At 34.3% G+C, this 26,996-nt stretch overlaps 1 protein-coding gene across 1 annotated transcript in view; it reads right to left on the bottom strand.

The window, feature by feature from the left end:
• Positions 1–26,996, bottom strand: part of LOC117694996 (uncharacterized) — a 352,556-nt gene that overhangs the window by 124,152 nt on the left and 201,408 nt on the right. Inside the window, 4 exon segments of the mRNA XM_076918452.1 lie at positions 2,587–2,676; positions 6,178–6,418; positions 6,420–7,575; positions 8,003–8,112. Coding sequence (XP_076774567.1) covers positions 2,587–2,676; positions 6,178–6,418; positions 6,420–7,575; positions 8,003–8,112 — 1,597 coding nt within the window.

Genomic DNA, 26,996 nt, shown 5'->3' with positions numbered 1-26,996 from the left:
AAAATTGTTACTAATGTGTTGAGTATTCAAGAGAATTTTTATAGGCATTTGGAAGAATGGATTGATGCTATTTATCCTATTCAAATTATTGGAAGGAGGTTCATAGATTAAGAGTAAGGAGCCATCTTAAGTGTCATGCCAAATACTCATGGAGTTGTGTTATTTCTAAAATTTACAATAATAGTCATTATAATTAGGAAACAGTTTAAAGACAGTTGCAGCATATTTGGCACAATTCTAACACCTCTCTGGATGTTTTAACTTTGGATAGTGAGGTTACGAATTTCAAGAATGCTGCTCTGCTCAGCTATGGTGCTGTAAATATTGCTGATAAAATTATCCATGGCCTGAGATCAGTATTTACATTTTGGTCAAACTCCAAGAATGGCATATATAGCCCTTTTTGCCCTGGAAAAAATTTATTCCTGCCCATCATGTTAAAGCTTGTCTTAACAACATCAACATGCTAACAGCCAAAGTACATGGCTTGAAACTGAAAATGGACCCCCAGACAGAGCTATTAATTTAACAGGCCGGCAAGCCAAGGATGGGTAAGATTCTGCACAGAGCCTTACCATTCTAAAACAGAAGCACATTGCTTTTGATAATGCATATTCCACGATGGTAAGGAAGGAATTCTTGACAGAATGACCTAAGACAGGCTCAGTCTTGTTTATGAAATAAAATTGGGGGAGATGTGGAGAACTTTTGGGGCTGCTTGGCAGAAATCTGATATTGGCCAAGGACAAAAAAAATGGCTTCAGGCAGAAAGCTGACATAAGGCTAGAACAAAGAAGTAATTTCAGGCAAGAATCTGACATTAGGCTAGAATAAAAAGAAGTAATTTCAGGCAGGAATCTAAATTTTAGGCTACAACAAAGTGTAGGCTTTTGGCATGAAAATGACTTTGGGCTAAGACAGGGAAGTAGACTCAGATATTCTGGTCATCCTGAAAAGCCCTTAGAAACAGTAATCACAGGAGTGATTACAGGACTTTGTTTATTGCCTTTCTTGTTCTTTGACTATTTGTGTTTATTGTCTTGCTTGTTCCTTGACTATTTGCATCTATTGTATTGTTAGTTCCTCAACCTAGAACTGACCTTAATACTTGCATGTAATTAAAATGGTATAAAAGAAGATTGGGAAAAAAGATTTGTGACCTGTATTTCTGGTTAAGTTGTATACAATTTTTCTACAAAAATGTTTTTGTTACATTTTCTTACAACCCAATCAAGACAAAAGATCTTGGTAAAGTATGAGATAACTGAAAATATAAATACTCCCAAGAGGACACATTGATATTAATAGATTATAAGCTTTACAAATGTATGCATGGACTTCTAATAGAGAATTTAATGATCTTTGCCTTTTATAACTGTTTCTATAAGTTTCTCCCCTTTCTGAAGGACAACTTTCTTAGAAAACTGTTTGAGGTACTATAAGTTCTTTGAATTTATTTGGTTGCTGACCCTAATATCACACCAGGCAGCACTGAGTATGAGATAGTAAGGGACACACAACTTTAATCCCAGAACATTACATGCACATACAAGAAAAATAAATCATTTTGAGGTGTTGACTCATATGCTGGTCAAGCAAAATTACCTGGAACTGTCAGCCTTAATGCAGTTGTTCTGAAAGCAGACAGAACTGACTTAACTAGGTTACACTGAAAACCCTAAGAAAGTATATCCACTGGTGGGAATCCTGTTAACTTGTACTGTCTGATTAATGCATGTTTTATTTGATATGTTTACAAGGGCATCAAATGTGTACTTCTGGTTTCCATACTCTAACAATCTGAGCCTGAAACAAATTTTACGATAAAACTTTCTAGTAAGGAACTTCTGTTCTAACTAGATGATGGAAGATTAAAAAGCATAAACTGAGCTCATTTATGCAGCTGATGTCATACAATACTGCGGTTTTATTAATATTAATTTTCCTGAATGGCCAACTTGGAGAAGGTATCATGGAACAAACTGCATAACCAATTTAATAAAGCCATTCTTTTTCTTTTTGTCAAAAGGCAAATGATAACTTTTATGAATGCCCCTGGATTGTCCTTGTTCAAAAAATTTATTTGAAATATTTTGAAGCCACAGATTACAAACATTCATTTTCACATATTGAAAATGATTTGAATATAACCAAAATGTCTAAGAAAACTTATAATTAAAAATATAAAAATTAATTAGGTTTCCTAATATAACAACAAATGAATTTTTCTCAAACATACAATAAGGTTTCCTGGGCCATTGGCTTTGATCTAGATTGAGTTTAGAAAGTACTTACAAGATTCAAGAATGAATTGCTGACATATTGTGCCAAAATTTTACAAAGTAATATTTGTTAAGTATATGCTTCTTATTTATGAGTATTATATTTAATATTCATACATTCATATAATTTGTTTATATACTTAAGTATTACTATGTATTATGTCAAGTGAATCCTTCTACAGCATCACTGTATTTGGATATTATCTTGGAATAACTCTAACACTTCAGATTCTGAATTAATTTTCCCAAATATTAACAAATAACATGGCTAAACTTTTAGACATTTTCTACTGAATATACTCACTTCTGTTATCTTTTTGCTGTACAGACTTTTGCTCTTCAGTTTTCTTTTCCTGGGCAAGCTTCGCAGGCAGGATAATGGGCCTCCAAAACCCTAGAATCATATTAAATGGAATCAGTTACTTTTGAATTACTACTAAAATGATATTGTGCAAAAGAATGTTTACAATATTAATTCCACAATAAACATCTTGTTTGATACTGTAACATCATTTTCAAAATATACTTATTTGTAGTGGTGTTCCTATTACCAAATTTCACAAAGTGTACTAAAACCATATTTAAAATGAAGTTTAAATTGTTATGACATGCATAGCTCTAGGTAATAATTTTTTAAAAAGTCATCGCTAAATACTTTGCAGGAAGTTCAAAATAATAGACTAGTTTGCTAAAAATTAACAATGTAGTGTGCACAATCACAGAAGGCAAGTAAATTTAGTTTCAGGTGTTGGAGATAAGCACACTCTTTTCCTTACATCTATCTCTTTGCTGTTATAACGAGAATGGCTACATGTGGTAAAGGCCTCCTTTAAGAATTATTGCCCATTTTGAAATGAACAGGAGATGTTTAGCACAAAGAACAGTTTTTTTTGTCTGTGTTATAAACATCTTTTACATGTTAATAAAAAGGGAAATGTCAAGTATCATATAAAAACAGCAAATTTATCAACAGACAGTTTGTTAAAGAAGACATACAAGTGAGTAAGAATACTTTCCCTATACTTAAAATTTTCAATTATAATTGTAGGTTTAAAAATTACATTTGCAGTATCAATTTATATTTTAAATATATAATAGGTAACTATGAGTGAGGAATCCCAGATACCCCTCCCCCAAATGTCTTTAAAATAGTTTTTGAATTTTTGAGTTCATGGTAACTTAACAAAGTAAACAGAAAAGCCTATTATTATCAAAATAAGTTGAGAGATAAGAAATTGTGATTAAGCATTCTAGTGGCAATGTGTATGGTATTTGTAAAATCTAAGAACATTTTCCTAAAATTCCAAAATTTACATAGATTTCTAGACCATAAGACTGGAAAGTTTTATTTGAGACTTTTAAAATTGTTTATATATAAAGCAAAGCAGAACACATACTGAGACATGATTATGTTTAGAGAAGAAAGGACTTTAATATATCACATTTCTTAAATGTAAGTATACATTTTAGTTTAAGAAACTGTTGATATATTGCTGTTAATATTATTTACACAAAACTATTTTTGTGATAAAAATAATAAAGATGAGTAGCAATTGTGAGAAACATTTAATTTAATGTTTGAAAGTGTTTCTATCTTCTGATAGGACATATACCAACATGTGCTTTATGTTAATTATTAAGAAATTTGACAGGTATATTTTCTCTTAGTTTGCTTGGGTCAAAACTAAGAGAAAATAAAATTAATTGATCAATTTGAGAACAAATAGTATTTTCTCAGTGTGGTTGTTTGAATGAGAATGGCCCCTGTAGGCTCCTATGATTGAGTGCTTCATCCCCAGTAAGAGGAACTGTTTGAGGATTATGAAATATGACCTTGTTGGAGTAGGTCTGACCTTTTTGGAGGTTGTGTATCACTGGGGGTGTGCTTTGAGCTTTCAAAAACCCATGCCAGGCCAATTTTATTCTCCCTCTCACCCTGCAAATTTTGGATCAGATGTGAGCTCTCAGCTAGTGACTGATCACCAGGTTTGCCTGCCTGACTGTTGCCATGCTCCTGATCATAATAGACAACCCCCCTGAAAATGTTATGTAAGCTCAAATTAAATGATTTATATTATAATTTACCTTAGTAATGGTGTTTTGTCACAGCAATAGTAACCCTAACTAAGACAATCAATTATAAACACATTTATAAGCATCCTAAATTCGCAGGTGTACTTGAGAAAACACTAGACTAAAAGTTTCTGTACTCTATCTAGCTTGGTCACTAGCTATCTATGTGACAATTTAAGGAAGATGTCTATTTTGAGCTACAGTTCTCCCATGTTTGTAGAACACACATACATACTATATTACAATTGCTGTTTATTTTGTGTACATTCCTGTGTGCTTGCTCACAGTTATGGGTGCACATATATGTGCAGATAGATGTGCATTTGTGCATGCATGAAGTTAGAGGTCAGAGGTCAACATTAAGTGTCTCACCTCAGAAGTTTTTGTATCTTTCTGGATTTTAAACACAGCCTCTCAATGAGAACTGGAGTGTTCTGATTAACCTAGGCTAGCTGGCTGGCCATGGAGCCTTAGTAATGTTTCCATCTCTGCCACTCTACGAGTAGGATTAGAAGCATGTGGTAACATTCAGATTTTTTTTTTTTTAGGTTTCAGGTTTTTCTGTTTCTTTTTAAAAAATTATTCTTTAATCTTTTTTACAGTCAATTCAGATTTTTAAAATCTGTTTTTATTAATTAGAAAATCCTGAGGATAAAAATGTGAAAAAAACATTTATAATTATGCATGTAAACTAAGGCACTATATTCAGATAGCTTAAGTTCAGAGTACAATACAAATAACGTGTACTTATTATTATCATGGTTCTCAATGGAAATTACCTCTTGGAATTGACTCATAGTACATCTTCATAGTCAACAACATAAACTTTAAAGTATAAGTCACACTCTATTATTACTGTGCTACTTTGGTTGCTTATTTGTGCCTCAGTTTATCCAAAGTAAAATAAAGATGACAATAGTAACCTACATTCTAGTATTGGGAGGACTTAATGAATTTGTATATATAAAGTCTGTGAGAATTAATTAACTAGCAATGCTGAATCAATACTAATCAGTACATATAAAATGTTTACAGTAGTTCATAGTACCTATATGCAAAGCATATATATTTGTTTAAAAGAGTTAAATTGTCTAGGGCAGTGGTTCTCAGCCCTCCTAATGCTGTGACCCTTTGGAGTTCCTCATGTTGTGGTAATTCGTACTCATAAAATTACTTTCCTTACTACTTCATAACTGTAACTTGATACTGTTATGAATCTTAATGTAGGTATTTTATATGCAAGATATCTGGTATGTGACCTTTGTGAAATGTCATTTGACCCCCAAAAAGGTGACAGCCCACAAGATGAGGACTGGTCTAGGGAATTGAGAATTATGACATATTATGATAAAATAAGCACGAGTAACAGATAAATAAAAACTACACATTGATAATTATGGACCTTGAGGAATATCTTCATGACAAATGAAAGATATTTGAAAGCTGATGTACTTAGGCTTTTATACTTAAATCTTTTTACAATAACTAAATAGCAAAGCTCTCCTTTTACTTGTTCCAGAATGATGGGAGATAAATTTAACATTATTTCATAGGCCACTATAAATATTGTTTCTATATGCATTTTAACTTTACTCTTTTAAAAACGAAGAGATAAAAAAATCACCTAAAGCAAGATGATATTCCAATTTTAAAAGTGAAATAAAAATCTGGGATTAAGAAGTTTAGTCTCTGAATCACTTAATGGTTTCCTTAAGTGGTTTCAACCCAAATCTATCAATGCTACTGCTATTTTTGGAAATGTTGTGATGTTATCAATAAAATGTATAATATATTTTTAGAAGCCACATACAATTTAACTTACCTGGAGGACGATTCTCCTTTCTACGAGCACCAAGCCGGTGTGCTTCTAGCAGGTGTGCCTCATTTTCTGAATCACGGCAGTCAGACTCCACAAGATATCCTTCTCTTTCCTTATCCATTTGAAACCCGTCATTGTCTAATCCCTTCTCTGACATTATGAAGTGTCTTTTACTCTCAGGTTCATTTTGATCTCTTTCATTTCCAAATTGTGTCTGACGTTTATCAGAAGTGGAGCCTACTTCATTTTTTTTCAGTGATACTCTGAAACGTTTGAAGGTCACCATGATATTTTCCAAAGCTCCCTTGAGGTACTATAGAACTAAACTGATAATTTTCGGAGCTATCCCAGTATCCAGCATTATCAGAATCTAATTGTTTTCTTTTAGCATCTAACCAGTCCAGTAGAGACTCAGACTTGTGAGCCACCTTCAGTCTTTCCAAATTACAGGTACTTTTGCATGTTTCAGCTTTCTTCATGTATTTCATAGAATCAGAAGACATCACAGGGCTTTCAGAGTCTGAGTTTACTGTTCTCCTTTCAGACCATGAATCTGTTGGGAACTGGTTGCTAGCACTGCTCTGGTGAAATGTTTTTGTATCCATGAAATATTTTACAGCTGCTGAGGCTAGCTCACATCTTTCTGAATCTGAGTCTGTCTCACTTTGTTCAGAATCAGAGTCCATCATATATCTCTTAGTTCTTGGTCTTTCTGTTTCATCAACCTGTGGCAGATGTACTTTAGGTATTGATGCTCTACCTTTTTCTGTGTATGAGTCCACTGAATAACTCTCAGAATCAGAGATCATCCACAAATTTTCATTCTCCATCTTTGTTTTTTCAGATTCCATCAGATGTTGTATAGAAGTTGAAGCCATTTGGAATTTTTCTTCTTTCTGTCTTTCGGTGTCAGAGTCAGAGAATCTTTCAGAGTCAGAATATTCCAGGGACTTTTCTGAGCCTGAGGACATCCAATGTTCCAGAGATCCAGATTCCATCTGGCACTCTTCAATTCTCACCAGGTGTTTCCCAGTCTTGATAAATTCTTCAACAGACACTGAATCCAGTTGATAAGCTTCTGCTTTTGACAAGTGTTTTCTAGAGTCTGAATCCCTTGGAGACGTTTCTGAGTCAGAATACAGCCCCCATATTACTGATCCAAAGTCTTTAGATTGTTCTTCTAACTCAAAATCTGAGACAACACCTCTGTCAGAGTCAGAATCAATCACACACTTTTCAGAACCAGAGTCCATAAGAGGAGTATCACTTTCAATTATAGTTAGGTCTTGGAGAGTTTTATAATAAAAAGAACCCCCTAAAGTTTCAAATGCATCTGTTTCCTGAATTTCTGTTTCAGATTTGTATCCTTTGTCACATTCCAGTGTAAATGCTCCTTCATCACTTAAAGAAAAAAAGAACATGAATACATGTGTAAATATTTACCAGTGGGTATCATTATGGCCCTATTTAATTCTTCTGAAAGACCATACTATGAAGCACATGGTCCTTCTGTACATGATACAAACCAAAAGACAACACAAAGCTGTATTTCAAAAAAGTGAAAATATTAATGTGTTAATTTTACAATCACTAGTATCTTTCCCTCAGATTAACTATTTTCCAATGTACGTAAAATTATTTCCCTGGATAGAAAGAATACTTTCTTGTTAATATGTGATTTTCATGTCTCTATCTGGTCAATATATAAACATTTAGGGATCAAGTATTATGCTTAAAGTGTAGTATAAAATGAAAGTAGATATATTTTTACTTTCAAATCTAGGTGAAAATTGTACATAGGTACCTGATTATTACTAGAGATATTTACCTGGGAGAGTCAACTCTTGGTGAAGATGAATAACTCTCAGATACTATTTGAGTTTGAGCAGATGTATATTGTACAGGAGGTCCATATGAAAAACTAGCTGTAGTCATTGGCTGAAAAACAAAGAAATCATAAAGTAATAGTTTTTTTAATTAAACATAAAATACAGCAAATTAAATCACTTATACTAGAGAGGATATTAACTTGATTAGCTACAGAGTTGTGCATAATAGGCTTTGTAGAATGTTTCTGGGTAAAACCTCAGAATTAATATTAAAACATAAGGGCAAACAAGGTAGACACACTATGGGATGTTTGTTCACCATCTATGTTCTTATAAACTAGATTCTACTCCTAAATACAAGAAGTGTCCTATGAAACAGTCTTTGGATTGTATGTAAGTAGCATTTGATTCAAAAGCAAGTAACCAGATTCTCTTTGTTAGATATTTAGAGTGAGTATTCAGAAAAAAAAATCCCTGCTAGTTGTGTGAATGTGGGTAGGTAATCTCAGTCTCCATATAAAAGCTAATACTGTCATGTGCTTAGAGAAATATATCAAACAACATGTAGAGAAGAATAAAACAGCCATAGATAAAAAAGGTAAAAGCAAGTGATAACACTCTTCTAAAAAAAAAAAAAAACAGAGATGGAAATACTTTATATCAAGTTTTTGACAATGTATCAGTTCCTAATTCAAGTTTCTTCTTTCTTTATTAACTCTGTATCTTCTCCTTGAATATTTTAAACTGATAATAGATTAATGAATTAACTCAACACAATCTGTTCATTTCTCCTTCCTCAAGGTTAAGTGAAATTTTTTCAAGTACAATGACTTCTGGTATGATCCATCATTTTGCTGCATATGAAAAACACACTTCAGTAACAATGACAACCGCTATCTCAGAGTATAGTGCTGGAGAAAAAGTTTTACAATCAAATGGTCCCAAGAAACAAGCTGGAGTAGCAATTCTAGTATCCAATAAAATAGACTATCAACCAAAAGTTACCAAAAAAAGATGGGGAAGGACACTACATACTCATCAAAGAAAAAATACACCAAGAGGAATGCTCAGTTCTGAACATCTATAGCCAAATTGTAAGGGAACCCACATTTGTTAAAACAACAACAAAACATTAGTGAATCTCAAAGCACACATTGAACAATACTCAATAGTAGTAAGAGACTTCAATACCTAACTCTGACTAACATACAGGTCATTGAAACAGAAACTAAACATAGACATAGTGAAACTAATAAAGGTTATGAACCAAAACAATTTAACAGATGTCTACAGAACATTTCACACTAAAACAAAAGAATGTACCTTCTTCTCAGTACATCATGGAACCTTCTACAAAACTGACAATAGAATTAGTCACAAAACAAGCCTCAAGCAATACATGAAGATTGAAATAATTGCATGCATTCTATCAGATCACTTCAGACAAAGAAGACTTAACAACAAAAATAATAGAAAGTGTACATACACATGGAAGTTGAACAACTATCTACTCAATGATAATTTGGTTAGGGAAGAAGTAAAGAAAGAAATTTAAGACTTTTTAGAATTTAATAAAATGGAGGCAAAACATACCCAAACTTATTAGACACAATGAGAGCAGTGCTAAGAGGAAAACTCAATAGTTCTGAGTGACTCCTTGAAGAAATTGGAGACGGCATAAACTAGCAGCTGAATATCACATATGAAAACTCTAGAACGAAAAGAAGAAAATACACCCAAAAGTAGCAGATGGCAGGAAATAAAACTCAGGGCTGAAATCAACCAAGAGAACTATACAAAGAATCAACACCACCAGGATCTGGTTCTTTAAGAAAGTCAAAAAGAAAGATAAACCCTTAGCCAGACTAATCAGAGGGCACAGAGAAAGAAGTATCCAAATTAACAAAATCTGAAATGAAAAAAGAGACATAACAACAAAAACTGAAGAAACTGAATTATCAGATTCTACTACAAAAGCCTATGATCTACAAAACTGGAAAATCTAGATGAAATGGATAATCTTCTAGACAGATATCAAGCCAGGTACCATAGCTAAATCAGTATCAGAAAAACCATCTAAATAGTCCCAAGACCACTAAGGAAACAGAAGCAGTCATTAAAAGTCTCCCAACCAAAAAATGCTCAGGACCAGATGGTTTTAGTGCAGAATTCTAACAGGCCTTCAAAGAAAACCTAATACCAATACTTCTCTAATTAGTAAATAAAATAGAAACAAAAGGAACACTACTGAATGCATTCTATGAAGCCACAGTTACACTGAAACCTAACCACACAAAGATTCAACAAAAAAGAGAACTTTAGACCAATTTCCCTCATGAATGAATATTGATATGAAAAAATACTCAATAAAGTTCTTGCAAACCAAATCCAAGAACACATCAAAACAATCATTCAACATGATCAAGTAGGCTTCATCCCAGGGATACAGGGATGGTTCAATATATGGAAATCCATCAATCTAATTGATTATATAAACAAACTCAAAGAAAAAACCCATTATCATCTCACTAGATGCTGAAAACGAATACAACACTCCTTCATGTTAAAAGTATTGGAGAGATCACAAAATCAAGGTCCAAAACTAAACATAATAAAAGAAATATACAACAAACTAAATAAAGAGAAACCTGAGGCAATCCCACTAGAATCAGAAGCAAGATAAGGCTGCCAACTCTCCTCCCATCTCTTCAATATAGTACTGGAAGTTCTAGTTAGAGTAATTAGACAACAAAAGGGGATCAAAGGGCTACAATTTGGAAAGGAAGAAATCAAAATATCACTATTTGCAGATGATATGATAGTATAATTAAGTGACCCCAAAAATTCTACTAGAGAACTCCTAAACCTGATAAACAACTTCAGCAAAGTGGCTGGATACAAAATTAACTCAAACAAATCAGTAGCCTTCCTCTACTCAAGGATAAACAGGCTGAGAAAGAGATTAGGGAAATGAAACTCTTCATAATAGTCACAAACCAAGCAAGTGAAAGATCTGTATGACAAGAACTTCAAGTCACTGAAGAAAGAAATCAAAGAAGACATCAGAAGATGGAAAGATTTCCAAAGCTCGTAAAATCTGCCCTATTAACATAGTAAAAAATGGTCATCATACCAAAAGCAATCTACAGATTCAATTCAGTACCCAACAAAATTCTCACTCATTTATTCACAGAGATAAAAAGAGCAATGGTCAAATTTTTCTGGAATAGCAAAAAACCCAGAATAGCAAAACCCATTCTCAACAATAAAAGAACTTCTGAGGAAATCACCATCAATGAACTCAAGGTATATTACAGAGCAATAGTGATAAAGACCCCATGGTATTGATACAGAGACAGGCAAGTAGATCAATGAAATAGAATTAAAGACCCAGAAATGAACCCACGTACCTACAGTCACTTGATCTTTGACAAAGAAGCCAAAACCATCCAGTGGGATCAAGACAGCATTTTAACATATGATGCTAGTTCAACTGGCAGTTGGGATTTTAAAAAATTCAAATTGATCCACTCTTATCTCCTTGTACAAAGCTCAAGTCCAAGGGGATCAAGGACCTCCACATAAAACCAGATATGCAGAATCTAATAGAAGAGAAAGTGGGAAAGAACCTGGAATACATTGGCACAGGGGAAAGTTTCCTGAACAAAACACCAATGGCTCTTGCTCCAAGATCAACAATTCACAAATGGGACCTCATAAAATTGAAAAGCTTCTGTAAGGCAAAGGATACTCTCAATAGGATAAAACGGCAACCCACAGATTGGGGAAAGATCTTTATTTTATACATATATACATACATACATACATACATACATGTCAGACTCCAGAGAACCAAATAACCATATTAAAAATGGGGTACAGAACTAAACAAAGAATTCTCAACTGAGGAATCTCAAATGGCTGAGAAGCAATTAAAGAAATGGTCAACATCTGAAGGAAAGGCCATCCAGAGACTGCCCCACTTAGGGATCCATCCCATCTGCAGACACCAAATCCAGATACTATTGCTGATGCCAAAAAGTGCTTGCTGACAGTATCCTGGTATAGCTGTCCCCTGAGAGGCTCTGCCAGAACCTGACCAATACAGATGTGGATGCAAGCAACCAAACATCAGACTGGTTGTGGGGATCCCAATGGAGGACTTAGGGCAAGGACTGAAGGAGCTAGAGAGATTTACAAACCCATAGGAAGAACAGCAAGATCAACCAACCAGACCTCCCAAAGCTCCCAGGGACTAAACCACAAACCAATGAGTTCACATGTGGGGACCCATGGCCCTAGCTGGATATGTAGCAGAGGAATGCCTTATCTGGCAACACTAGAAGAGGAAGACTTTGGTCCTGTGGAGGCTGGATGACCCAGCATAGGGGAATTCTAGGTTGCTGAGGGTGGAGTGAGTGGGCAGTTAGGGGAGCCCCCTCATAGAGGCAGGGGGAGGGAGAGGCAGAAGGCCTGAGGGAATAGGGGGTTAGTGGAGGGGGAAACTGGGAAGGGGGATAACATTTGAAATGTAAATTAACAAAATTATCAATAAAAATAAATTAAAAAACAAGTAAAGAAAAAAAAGAATGGAATTCAATCAGAAGATAGAAAGAATGAAGATTCAAGTTGAAATGATAACATAGTTGAAAACACTAATAGTCACACTAAAAATTCAAGGGAGACAGAGAATCAGCCATCAAAGTTACAACAGCTTATCTAGATAAAATAAGCAAGGAACATGAAAATTAAAAAAAAAAACAGGTATGGAATACACAGGAAATGTGGGGCACCATGAAAAATAGAACCTTTGAAGTATAGGTATAGATGAGAGTAAAAAGCCCTAAGTTAATGGCATAGTATATGTCTCCAACAATGTCATAGAAATAAACTTCTCTAAACTAAGAAACAGCTATACAATTACAAGAAGTATACAGAACACCAAATAGACACAATTGGAAAAGAAAATATACACAATATATCATTGTTAAGGAATTCTCAACTGAGGAAACTCGAATGGCCAAGAAGCACCTTCCTTAGTCATCAGGAAAATGCAAATCAAAACAACCCTGAGATTTCAGCTCACACCAGTCAGAATGGCTAAGACCAAAAACTCAGGTGATAGCAGATGCTGGAGAGGATGTGGAGAAAGAGGAACACTCCATTGTTGGTGGGATTGCAAGCTGATACAACCACTCTGGAAATCAGTCTGGTGGTTCCTCAGAAAATTGGGCATAGTATTACCTAAGGACCAAGTTATACCACTCCTGGGCATATACCCAAAAGATGCTCCAAAATATAACAAGGACACATGCTCCACTATGTTCATAGCAGCCTTATTTATAATAGCCAGAACCTGGAAAGATCCCCCAATGTCCTTCAACAGAGGAATGGATACAGAAAATGTGGTACATTTACACAATGGAGTATTACTCAGCTATTAAAAACAATGAATTCCTGAAATTCTTAGGCAAATGGATGGAACTAGAAAATATCATCCTGAGTGAGGTAACCCAATCACAAAAGAACACACATGGTATTTACTCACTGATAAGTGGATATTATCCCAGAAACTTGAAATAGCCAAGATTCAACAAACAGACCAAATAAAGCTCATGAAGAAGGAAGACCAAGTGTGGGTGCTTCGGTCCTTCTTAGAAGGAGTAACAAAATACTCAAGGGAGCACATATGGAGACAAAGTGTGGGACAGAAACTGAAGGAGGGGCCGTCTAGAGACCATTCCACCTGAGTATCCATCCCATGTGCAGTCACCAAAGATAGATACTATTGTGGATGTCAGGAAGTGCATGATGACAGGAGCCTGATATTGCTTTCTCTTTAGAGGTTCTTCCAGAGTCTGACATACACAGAGGTGGATGCTCACAGCTAACCATTGAACTAATCATAGTATTCCCAATGGAGGAATTAGAGAGAAGACTGAAGGAGATGAAGGGGTGTGTGGCCCCATGGGGAGAGCAACAATACCAACCAACCAGAGTTCCCAGGTTCTAACCCACCATCCTGGGAGCACGTAGGGAGGGACCCATGGCTCCAGCTGTACATGTAGGGGAGGATGGCCTTGTTCGGGCATAGGTGAGAGAGGAGATCCTTGGTCCCTCTCTCACCTATGAAGGCTGGTCACCAAGTGTGTGGGGGGGGGGAATTTGAGGGTGGGGAGGTGGGAGTGGGGGGTAGGTGGGGGTACATCCTGATAGAAACATGAGGAGGGGGGATGGGATCCTGGGTGGTGGGTGTATGGGAGTAAGGGGATAAAATCTGAAATGTAAATATAATATCCAATAAAAAATAGTATCTTAAAAAAGAAAATAATGACACAAAAATATGGGCTATGGAACTGGTCTAGTTTGTTTTGCTGTTGCTATGATAAATACCATGATGAAACTCAACTTAGGAGAGAAACATTATTTAGTTTATAGTTCCAAGGCATAATCCATCATTGGGCGAAGTTAGGGCAGGAAATTAGCTGGAAACCATGGAGGAATGTTGTTTACTAGCTTATTGGCTCCTTCTCTCATTCATATATATATATATATATATATATATATATATATATATATATACCATTTGTCTGAAGGTGGTGTTGCCTACAGTGGGCTGAGCCCACTTCAAGATAGTCACTCACAGACATGGCCATAAATCAACATTATTGAGGAAATTCTTTAATTAAAGTTCTTTCCCTTTACCAGATGATCCTATGTTGTGTGAAATTGAGAATAAAAACTAATCCAGTGTGCTGGTTTGAATAAGAAATACTCCTCATAGTCTCAGGTATTTGAACACATGGTATTCTGTTGGTTGTCACTGTTTTGGGGTAGTTTCTGCTGGTGCAAACTTGTTGGAGGAGTATGTGACTGGGACAGGCTTTGGGATGAAAACACCTTTCTTCTATTTTTATCTCTATGCTTTATGTTTTTAGCTTCCTGTTCCTAACACCATGCTCACTGCCATATTGTCTCTGACATTATCCTCTGGAAGTATAAGCTAAAATAAACTCTTCTGAGTTGCCTTGGTCATGGTGTTTTATAATAGTTACAAAAAGCATCTAATATATTAGGACAGGAACTGAACTGTAGACTCTTAAAAGTTAAGAAATACTTTAAAAATGCTCAACATCCTTGGGTAGCAGTGAATTCAAATTAAAACTACTTTAAGATTCCATCTCATCTAATTCAGAATGGTCATCATCAGGAATACAAATAAGAGCAAATGCCAGCTTGGATGTTGCAAAAGGGGACTACTATCCACTGTTATTGGGGAGTATAAACTATTGTAGCAACTTTAGAAATAAGTCAAAGGCACTTCAGGCAGGGGCAGAAAAAAATACAGGGAATTAGGTCAGGAGGGCTAATTCAAGGAAAGGTGTATAGAAACCTATTATCTTACAACCGACTTAAAATATATTTACTGAAAAATACATATAATACACACACATATGTATTTATATGTATCCACAGTATAAATAAAATTACACTACTTGAGGTGATAATACCCAAGAGCCATTTACCCAAGAGCCATAACTATCTAACAAAATTCTAGTACAAGGCATGAGAAATCTACATTTGAGCTATTGAACAGAGCAGTCCAATAAACTATTTCTGCCTGGTTTCCTCCCAGTAGCTGAAGTCCCTATTACTGAAGTCTCCACAAACTTAGACTAGGAACCTGGAAGATATGAGTTGAAACTGACTTAAAATCCTTCTATTTAAGGACTAGCTTTCATGGAACTGGAAGTTAATATGCAAACTGTTAAGGGAAGAAAGCAATCATTTCTACCCAGCTGTCATGCCTGGTACTAACGTACTAAGATATCTGTACAGGTGCAATAGTGACGCCTATCTGGGCAGTAACTGCAGCTATCTAATTGCACTCAAAGCCCACTTAATATAAGGCAATGCCTAGTACCATAAACATAGCCAACTACTTGTGTCTGGAGATTTCAGAACGTAAAAAGAGAACCTAGTACCTTCACCTTCCTAAACCAGTGTAACTTCTGGTTCTCTTTTCTCAATATGTATACAAACAGGTAAGTGTAGGTCTCACCATCAAAAACCTTCTTTCTGCATCACCAGGAAAATAAAAGACATGAATTAAAAATATATAATTAAAGGGAGAGTAGAATATATGTTACGGTAAAAAAGAATTTTAAAAATGCTTAGAGTTAAAAGACTGAATGAGGATGAGTTTCAGGAGATAGAACAGATCAACTGTTACTGTAGAATCCTCTGTGGGATGTCGAACCTCTTAGTATCAATAACCATTACTCTGTGGTTTAGAACTTAGAACTAGATCATACCCTGAGTCATCAATTTTCTATTTAATATAGTGCTTGAATTCTTAGCTAGATAAGTAAGACAAGAGATGAAGGGGATGCCAATTGGAAACGAAGAAGTCAAAGCATCCTTATCTGCAGATAATGTGTTTTTCTACACAAAAAGACCCTAAAGACTCCCAAATCTCCTATAAGTTGAAAAACACATTCAGCAAAGTAGCACAATACAAACAAAAATCAATAGCTTTCCTAATATATCAATGAGAAGCATACCAATAAGGAGGGAAACAACCAGTATTCTATTCTTGCTCAGCCATGTTCATTGGTATTATATTCACAATAGTTAGAAAGTAGAAACAGCCTAAATATCCTTCAACTGATGAATGGATAATAAAAATATGGCTCAAATACAAAATGAAATAGTATTCTAGTGTAAAAAAAATGAAACTATGAATTTCACAGAAACTGAAAATAACTGTTCCATGTGTTATTCCAGATACAGGAAGACAAATACTGCATTTCCTCCATCACCTATAGTTACTAGCTTTGAATATTTAGATTTGTGTGATTAAACTGGAGTACCAATAAATTTGAGAAATTAGTAAGCTGCCAACTGATTTTCTTCAAGGATGCAGCCCTTAAGAGACTTTCCATTTTTCTGTAGGTTGCTAAACTCCATGCACATAGTAGGAAGCTTAACTAAACAGATTGTGCTTTAAAAGGGGAAATGGAAGTCATGATAGTAATTGGATAAGAGAGAATGTGTTGGATTTGATCAAAACATAGTGGTTGCTTGTATGAAATTCTCAAAGACTAAAATCTACATGAATAATAAAAAGGGACATTAACATAGAAACAAATGTCCTCTGGTGCTAATCACCTATCATAGAAATTATAAGTAAATTGTGCTAATTTTGACCAATGTATAAAATAAAGATGCATTATAAAAAGTTTTGAGTGCTTTATACACCAGCTAGATGTCACGGAACACTTGTGAATTTCAATAATATAATGTACTATGTAAATTTATTTATACTTGGCTAAAATTTTAGATCTAAAGTCTTCATGCAATACATCAGAATAGAAAAGATTGAAAGTAATAGAACATTGTACTAAGGTTTTCTTAATAGTATAAAATATTCTATAAATCATCTGTTAGTTTAAAAATATTATTTTTGCCATGTGGAGAGTGTTGATTCTTCAGTTGATCACACTAATATAACTAATAGGAACATTTTTCTAGTGGTGAGACACATTAAACTTAGGTGAAGGATGCTGAGCTAATACATCAATGTACTTATCAAACAGGCTTTAGTCTCATTTAAATACAAATATGTGGGATTTACTAGTCTGCTTATGGCCCCCAAATGTACATGTCAAAAAAATAACAGTAAAGTTATTAAGCATGCAACTCTAATCAAATTATAGCAAATGATAGTATATAGTACACTAGTGTTTTATTGATAATAATGGTGTTAATAATGTGGTATGAATGCCTGTGCCTCATCTCATTTCCTGGATTTAATCTATTTATGAAGCAATGCAGAAGTAACTTTGGGAAAACAATTTAAATAATCACAATCTGTTTCAGGTAAACAGTGTTTTGTGGCATATTACTATAACATAATTTACATATGATTTATAGACTGAAAGAAAATTTCTAATTCTGTTTAGTTTTTAACACACAAAAATATTCTCCAAACATATCTATACTATGTAAGTCATTACAATCAATTTTTACAAATTTTACAATGCTGTAAAAATTCTTGGTTAAAATTTCTTAGGTGTTCCTTAAGGGAGACATTCCCAAGGTCAAACAGCTAGTTATAACTGCTATATTTCTTTTATATTCTATTAATGATTTTTATCTCACAAAGTTTTAAAAGTAAAACTAATGTTTGTCACATTTAGGATTTTACATTACATACATATTTCCTGCCAATATTTTTAAGGAAATTTCTATGTAAAAACACATTATACTAAAAATTTTCAATTACTAAAAAGATGTCAGTGAAAAGTATGTTTACACAATTTTAAACAAACTAAGGGATTGTTTTATTTTTACCGAGAAAATTTTAGAATGATAACATCCATTGGTTTTATACATAATTCTGGGGGAGTAAGTCATAAATTTAAAAGTTTATAAATCCTTTCATTGTATATTGTATTAATGGAATTTTAAAACTTCAGACTATATTACTAAAAATTGCAATGCTGAAAATTATTCAAGAAAAAATTTTTAAAGTATCCTTAGCAAATAATACTGCATTTTATTTATTATGTATTACTATATTAAATGCTATTTAGTAATAAAAATAAATCTTATGTTTACAAAGCTAACAAAATAAGCTATGCCCATTAAATGTAGCTTCTAGTTACTGTTTAATACTTTTTAAAGACTTCTAATCCAATCTATTAATCTATTAAGTACCCATTTAAAAGTTAGTTTGTACAGTGTAAAGGTACTTATCTCTCTAACGATAGAAATATTAAGATCATCATAAAAACTTATGACTTATGATCAGTATAGAAAATTTACCATCTGCCTATGATAGTGAACTTCAGGGAAAAGGTATTAATAAATATATAATAATGTGCAAAGATGATATTTCACATTATTAGTAGAAAACGAGTTTTGAAGTCTTTTCTCACAATTTGGTACATTTTCTTGTAACATTTTTATTTTTAACTGCTGCTTTCTGAAGACAACTGAAAATATTTAAATATTGAACAATCTCTTGTGATTATATAAAGTGAAGGAACCTGCCCCATGTAGGAAAGAATGTGTGGAATTTCACTGAATCAGTATTTTCCTTTCTTTTCAGTTTTAGTTTAAAGTTACTTGAGAAATGGTAAAACATAGACCTTTGATCATTCAGTAGGTGCAGCCAGACAAGCCAATCTGGGAAGAGACAACAACCAGCAACAAACAAGAGACAAGAATTACTACTTCATTTAGAATAACTTTTGGTCACATTGTTGTTGATATCATCTAAAATATAACAAATTCTCCTGTTTTTCTTGGTTGTATAGGCCAACAAGACTAGCAAGGCAGCTTGTTGAGTCTAAGCATATATTATCTCTACTTCTCTACTCCTCTCTCTCTCTTCCCACTGCTTTCCCTCCATTTCCTCCACTCATCTCAGGTCTTTCCTACCACCTCTCCCATCTGGATCTATTTCTTTTCTGTCTCTCATAAGAAAAGCATAGGTTTCTAAAAGATAATAATAAAATATAACAATTAAAATATAAGACAAAATAAAAACTATCACATTGAATTTATGTAAGAAAAACTGACAGAGGGAATGATTCAAAGAGAAGGCATAAGAATCTGAATCCCCACTTGTTTTCACAATCAAAAGTACCATAAAATGGGAAAGCATACACATACATAGAGGACTTGGAACGTAAAAATCTTCCCTTCTTCCATTAAGTTATTTGTGTATAAATGTGGATACCTGTATGATACAGTGTGTGGGTGTGGAGGTCTGAAGAAAAATTGTAATAGTGGGCTTTCTCCTTTCACCATGTGGGATCCAAGGATTGTACTCAGGTCATGAGACTTGATGGCAAGTGTCTGTACCCTGATTCATGTAGCAGACACATCAACAAGCTTTTTGACAGGGTTCACCATATATTTTAATTAAAAATAAAATATTTTTAAATATTTTGCTGTTTACAGCTTTAGAATTAGTCCCAGTCATATATGTCTAAACTCCACTAATTTAAAATGTAGTTAAAATGTGAAATTAAAAGTCTCTCCTGTTTGGAATTACAGTGTAGAATAAACAGTGTAATTGAGCTCTCATCTATAAAACCATCTCATTTGATCCAGGAGTTTTCATGTTTACTTATTGTTCTACATGAAGTTTTATATGAGACTAGTGGGTTTCACTAGTAATAGAAAGTAAAAAGTAGCTTCTACTATATCTATTTAGGTTTGCATAACAGTCAGCCCTTCCTCACTACTGAAGGACTCAAAATGGATTATACTTGGTCTAAACTAGCTTAAATAAATTTATTGCATAATAATAATAATAAATAGTTTTAATAAAAATCTTTCTTTTGCAGTCAAGTATGCCTGGGACAGAGTCAGAAGAAAGTGGAGCCTAGTATAACTGTCCTCTGAGAGGCTTCATCCAGCAGCTGACTGAAACAGAGGCAAAACCCCACAGCCAAACATTAAATAGAGCTCAAGAAGTCTTCTGGAAGAGTTGGGGGAAGAATCTAGAGGCCTAAACATGATAGGAACTCCATAGGAAGACCAACAGTGTCAACTAAACTGGACCCTTGGAGGTTCCCAGAGACTGAACCAACAAACAACAGCCATACATGGATTGGACTTAGATTCTACCATGCACATATGCAGTAAATGTGCCTCTCTCTCCTCATGTAGGGTCCCCCAATAACTGGAGTGGCACTTACTCTGACTGTTGCCTGCCTGTGGATTCTACTCTCCTAACTGGGCTATCTTGTCTGGGTAAGAGAAGGATATACCTAGTCCTGCAGTGACTTGAGGTGCCAGAGTGGGTGTGTACCCAGTGAAGATCTCTCCCTTCTTAGAGGTGAAGGGGAGGGGTCATGGGGTAAAGGCCATGTGGGGGGGGGACTTAGAGGAGAGAAGCTAGGATTGGGATGTAAAGAGAATAAATTAATTAGTGGAGAAAAAGCCTGAAATTCACAAGATAAAAAAATACTTCAACTGAGAAACTAAAGAGTAACTGAAACATTCATTAAGCTTTTAAAATATTATTCATTTTGAAGAAATAAAACACCTTTTAAAAATACATGCTGCTCTGTATTAAGGGTGTGTGTGTATGTGTGTGTGTCTAGGTCACAGAACCACTTTCAAGAATAGGAGTTCTACCTTTACCATGTGGACTTTGGGAACTGAACTCAGGTTATCAGACCTGGCTTCAAATGACTTTACTTGCTAAGCTATCTCACTAGCCTTTTATTCTGAATTTTAATTAGGTCTCTGGATATTAAGAGAATCATTTTTTAAGAAACTCAGAATGGAAAACTTTTACAGGTTCAACCATGTTCTGTTTTACTTTTAGATAGTTCCTCTCTTTGTAATCCAGGCTAAAAGGTTGGAAATATGAGTATGTAACAGCATGCTTTGATTTGTCAAGTGTGCATCAGTGTTGGGAGCTGACTCCTAGCAGAAAGCGGCTATCATCTTTGTAGCCATCTCGAGCCATATACCTTGACTAGAGACTTGTCTTCAACAGCCTACAACAGCTGAGCACACTCTGATAAACATCTTGTTTATCCCACATATCTTGTTTTATTGTTTAGTGCCCTCAGCTGCAAGGCGCATATGGTAAAGTCTTCAGCTGTGTTCCCCTGCTTGCGTTTATAAATACCCAGGATTTCCTTGTAATAAACGATACTAGAGACTTGATCACATTCTGTCTTGTTTCCATTCTTCGAGTCTCTTCCCCTCCATCCCCACTCTCTTTCTTGCTAGACCCTGACCTGTGGACCAGAGCAGCAGCTTGGGACACAGTGGCCCCCAAGCCTGGCAGTGTGGGCCTTGACATAGTGGCTCCCAAGCGTGGGGCAGTGTGGGCCTCAACACATCAGATTTGTTATATTAATAAAACCTAAAATAAGGAAACAGATGAGCCAACTGTGGCAATTCCAGGTCTTGGTAAGAGGACTGATTTAGTCAGAATCAGGCTGACTCCATGACAGGCAGTAAACTGAGTTTGGGAGACTAGGTCTAAGCTTCTGTTTTCCAGAAATGAGAACATGGATTATTAGGATCCAGGAACTCATGGTCAGCCAACCATAGACATGGGACGCAATCTGAGGACACCTTGTCATCCAGCCTGAAGTAAGAACAGGTAGCTAGAATGAGTAAGCAAACACCTAGGTAGTAGTCTCCAGGACCTAGCCAATTATAGAATCAATCAGATCCCTAGAGACAGTGCTAACCAATCAAGGTAAAAGGGAACATACCCCTCCCTAGAACTCCCCTGACAATAAAAGTTGAGCCTGCAAGTTCATCAGAAGAGACCCCTGAATGCAGAAAATTCAGCTGAATAAATGCTCTTTGCTTTTGCATACTATTTTTGTCTGGGTTACCATTCTTTGGTGATTCTTGGACCCTAACATTGGGAGACTAAGGGAGGCAAAATAACCATAAGTCTCTGGTTAATCTATGTTATAAAGGGAGTTCCTGATATATATATATATATATATATAGTGTGTATATATAATATATGTATATATAATATATACATATATGTATATTATATATACATATACGTATATAATATATATATGCATATATACTATATATATGTATATATGTATATAATATATTATATGTATATAATATATGTATATATTATATACATATATATTCTCTCTCTCTCTCTATATATATATATATATATTATATATATAGAGAGAGAAATGTACACACACACACACAAACCAAAGGGGGTAAACTACAACAAAGTAGATGACAGGGGCATGTCAACCAGAAACACGCATTATCATGATTGAACTAATTCCAGTGTAATAAGGAATTATGAAAATTTAGATTGTGACTTATGTTGAGATCTTCAAATATAAAACTGTTCACTGACACAAAGAAATATGAAAATAAAAATAAAACAGCAATCCTAGATCATTCTAGTAACAACATGCTTTTTATAAGGACTGGAAATGTCTTCAGGCTCTTTATAAAATGTTGATAAATTGCAGTCTAATTCATATGTAATCTATTATTAGTTTTATAACTCCATGTACTTCACAATACAGTTTTAAAGTGATCAAAAGCATGTCTGGTGAAATGGCTTAGTGAGTAAGGCACTTGCCTTCAATTTTGACCACTTCAGTTTGATCCTCAGGACAAGGTGTAAAGACAGATTCAAATATCTGCTAGTTGTCATTTAGCTCCATGTGGGCAGAGTGACACTTATGAACACATACACATAAATTAATAAATAACCAAATAAATACATGTAATAAATTTTAAAGAAAGAACAGGAAGGGGTAATGACTGGAGTATACAAAATATAAGTAATTGTTAAAAAAGAATCAAGCACTATCATAACATTTATATATGTATACAGTTTAACATTTTGTCAGGAAAAAATCATTTCTCTACCACCTTTTCTAAATGTATAACTATTTTAAAAGTTTTAAAACATGTAGTTTATTAACATGGGGCAGGGGACAATGGAAAAAGAGAAGAGAGGAAAGTAGATGGGATCAAAGGAGAAAAGAGAAATAGACAACTAGAATGTGAGAGACTGTCATTTGAATCTAAGTCATTCTAAGTTTTCCAATCCTAAACTAGTGATATGTATCTCATGATTTCAGACTTCAACTTTAATGCTAAATGTACCTTTATGTACCATTTTGGATATATGTACCTGATCAGTATAGCAAGCAATATTGTAATATATATGTTACTAAAGATGTCCAATGTCTATGTCAAGGTAGCAAACTGAAATATTGTCAGCCAATCTTTAAATATTAATGAATTTTTCACAGGAAATTTTTATAAATAGTTTAACTTTCTCAATGGAGAAATATGCTTCAGTATATTCAACCTTAATTTTTAAAACTGAATGACTGAAAAATAGCTGAAGAAAATCTCAATTGAATCTAGATAGCTAGTAATTTGCCATAAGAGAGGCTATATCTCAAAAGGACTAGGAGCCTACAGGTCACATCTGCCTTCTCTGACCCAACTCTTGTCTTATTTTTAATCTGTTCTTTGTAACCACAAGCCAAATGACATTTCTAAAGTGCAACTTGGAAATTTCCATGATTTTTACACTGTAACATCTAAAATTATTTATAGAAATTTATTTGTCTAGTGAGTGAACTGGAAAATAATTGTGCTTAGTATTGTCAAGGAACAGCCTTGGGTTGATAAAAAACAAAGTTCCTTTTTGAAGGAAGTTATATCCTCATAGAAAGGTTATTTACTAACCTAAATGAAAAACAGTACAGTGAAACATATGGAGACAACATTTTATGGCATTATAAATATAGCAAGTGGGTATCAATTAAAGTAACATTGTGATAAATATAGAACTCAATATTGAAGAAACAACAGAATTTAAAATATAACACAAAAGTAATTTGACATTTTTAGTGATATGATCAAAGAAAAAGTAGTAACAAAGACAATAAATAGATGGTTAAGCAGATAAAACAAAAAAAGGAATTAGAGATATTAGGAACACAGGAGTTATAAATATGGCATTTTTAGTAGATATGTTCACTTATGAATAAAAGTATTTGGAATTAGTTTTCAGATAAAGGACAGTAGCAATAAAGAGAATGATACTTACAAAGAAATGTTTACAGAACAAATGGGCCTTCTTGCAATACACAGAATAGGTGATTAGTTTGGAAGTTATTAACTTTTAAGTTTGTGCTTCATTTATAATGACAATAGAGGTTAGGTAGTTAGTAAGAGATCACTGGAGAAAAGTAGATCTTCCAAAGAAGGAGAAATAGAATACAATGTTATAAAAGGATAAAAAAGAGACAAGGAAAGGTAAATGAGGAAGGAGATGGGAAGGCAGAGTAATGGAGGGAATTTGGGCAGGAATAACTAAGAACAATGTTCAGTTGAAAGCACCATGGAAACCTATTAAAGGCATGCGCATGTGCGCAGGTGTGCTCGAGCGCGCGCACACATACACACACACAGTGAAAGAAATTTAAGTAGAGTCATCATATAATGAGGGAAGACTATGCCCTATCTAGAAATCTTACTATACTAATTAAAATTCCCAGTACTTAGGTGTTCAGATATAGGGAAAAAAAGAGGCTGTAGTGATCAAACATCACAGGTTATTGCCAGTGTTATTTACTATCCTCTACAACTGACTGAGGGACCCTATTGCTAAAGACACCACTTATATATGGCACAAAGCACAAAGAAATCAAATTGCTGCCCAATTAGAAGCTTCATCCCTACTGTCTATTATTCAAGATGCTGAAAGGTACTATATATACTACTGGAGGAGAAAAGTAATCATTAATATCACCAAGTTACAAACTCTAAGACCTACAAAAGCACATCTGTATATGTGTACAAGATATAGAAGCACACATACTATAGGAATAACCAACCATTTTTTGAATGAATTTAAGGTCCTCAGTGTGAGATGGAACCCATACCTAACATTGTTAATGTGGTCAAGAACATGAGTGTAGATAGGTCATGGGCCCTAAGGAAAAATCTACTACTATTATTCTACTAAATGAACATAGCTATCAAGCTATAGCTAACAACATATTTTTATATCCATATATCAGTACTTTGCTTAGGCATCATCTGAAAAGTTGTTTCTTATAGTAGTTAGGAATAAAGAGAGACTTGCAATTAGACAATGTGCAGACAGTGAGAGGCTTCAAAGCAGTCAAGCCTGAATTGGATGTCTTTATCAACCTCCTCCCTTCAAGGATTAGACATATATGCAGAAGAGAAAGTGGAAAGATTTTAAGAGCCAGAGGTGGTGGATGATTCTAAGCAAACAGTAAAACAGAGGCAACAAACACATAAACTCAGAGACTGTTACAGTCTGTACAAGAAAATTAGTTTTTTTCCCAAATGACACTGTGGATGGCAGTCCTGTGATCAGGAGTAGTAGGAAAACACAAAATTGACTTCATATGTTGCATGTATGTTTTTGTATACATTTTTGTATATTTGATTATTTTTGCCTTTTTGTTGGTTTGTTTGATTTTGATATTTTTCTTTCAACAAAGTCAAAGAAAATGTAGATTGGTGGACAGGGAGGTGGGGAAATCTTAGGGAAACTTGGTGGTGGGCGAATAGGATCAAAATATATTGTATGAAAAAAGTTTTAAGCCAACAACTTAAAAGAAGCCTGTGAAATGTGAGATCTATGAAAAATGTGTTTTATAAGATGAAAAATCTTTGGAAGCTGGATAGAATTTTAAAATATAATAGATAATATTAATAATAAGATATGTACCAGCAAAATATCTATAATTAATATTCATGTTCATATTTGAAGCTACCACCACCACAAAGTCCAAAAATGCTGGTTTCTAGCAAAGGCTGATTCACATCAATTAGGAATGTACTTTATGAATTCCTAAAAATACAAGAGTAGGAAAGATATGAATAGGAAAATCTCTCTTGAGAGGAAAAGTAGATGGTCAGAATATATAGGCATGCTATCAAACTGTGTACAGGAGCAATCTGTGGTTGATGCTATAAATAAGAAAACACAGGAGAATATACTGATTGAATTTGAAAAACATTTTTGACAACTTGCAAGCTGTTTCTCATAACTAGTATTACGTTGTTTGTTGCCATTTTCTGTCATTAAATATTCATATATCTTAAAAGGCAAAATCATGTAGCAACATGCTTCTCAGTTAATACAACAGGGACACATACCAGTATAATATAAACAAAATACTGCTTTTGTTAGAAATAGAAATGTTAAAAAGGTGAATATTTTTAAATATGGACACTAAAAACTATCTCTGACAATGCAGGCTAGTGAGATGGTTGAGTAGGTGAAGGACCTCAATGATAAGCCTGATGACCTTAGTTTAATCTTTAAAATCTACACCATTGAAGGAGAGAACCAACTTCTTCAAGGAGTCCTTTGATCTCTACTCACACACTGTGGTATGCCTCTCCTCCCAAAGAAAGAAAGACACATCAAAAAAATAAAAGATA

Source organism: Arvicanthis niloticus, chromosome X, assembly GCF_011762505.2.
Source record: "Arvicanthis niloticus isolate mArvNil1 chromosome X, mArvNil1.pat.X, whole genome shotgun sequence".
NCBI lineage: Eukaryota > Metazoa > Chordata > Mammalia > Rodentia > Muridae > Arvicanthis > Arvicanthis niloticus.
Note: the sequence above shows the minus strand (reverse complement) of the source record. Positions and strands in the feature narration are given on the sequence as shown.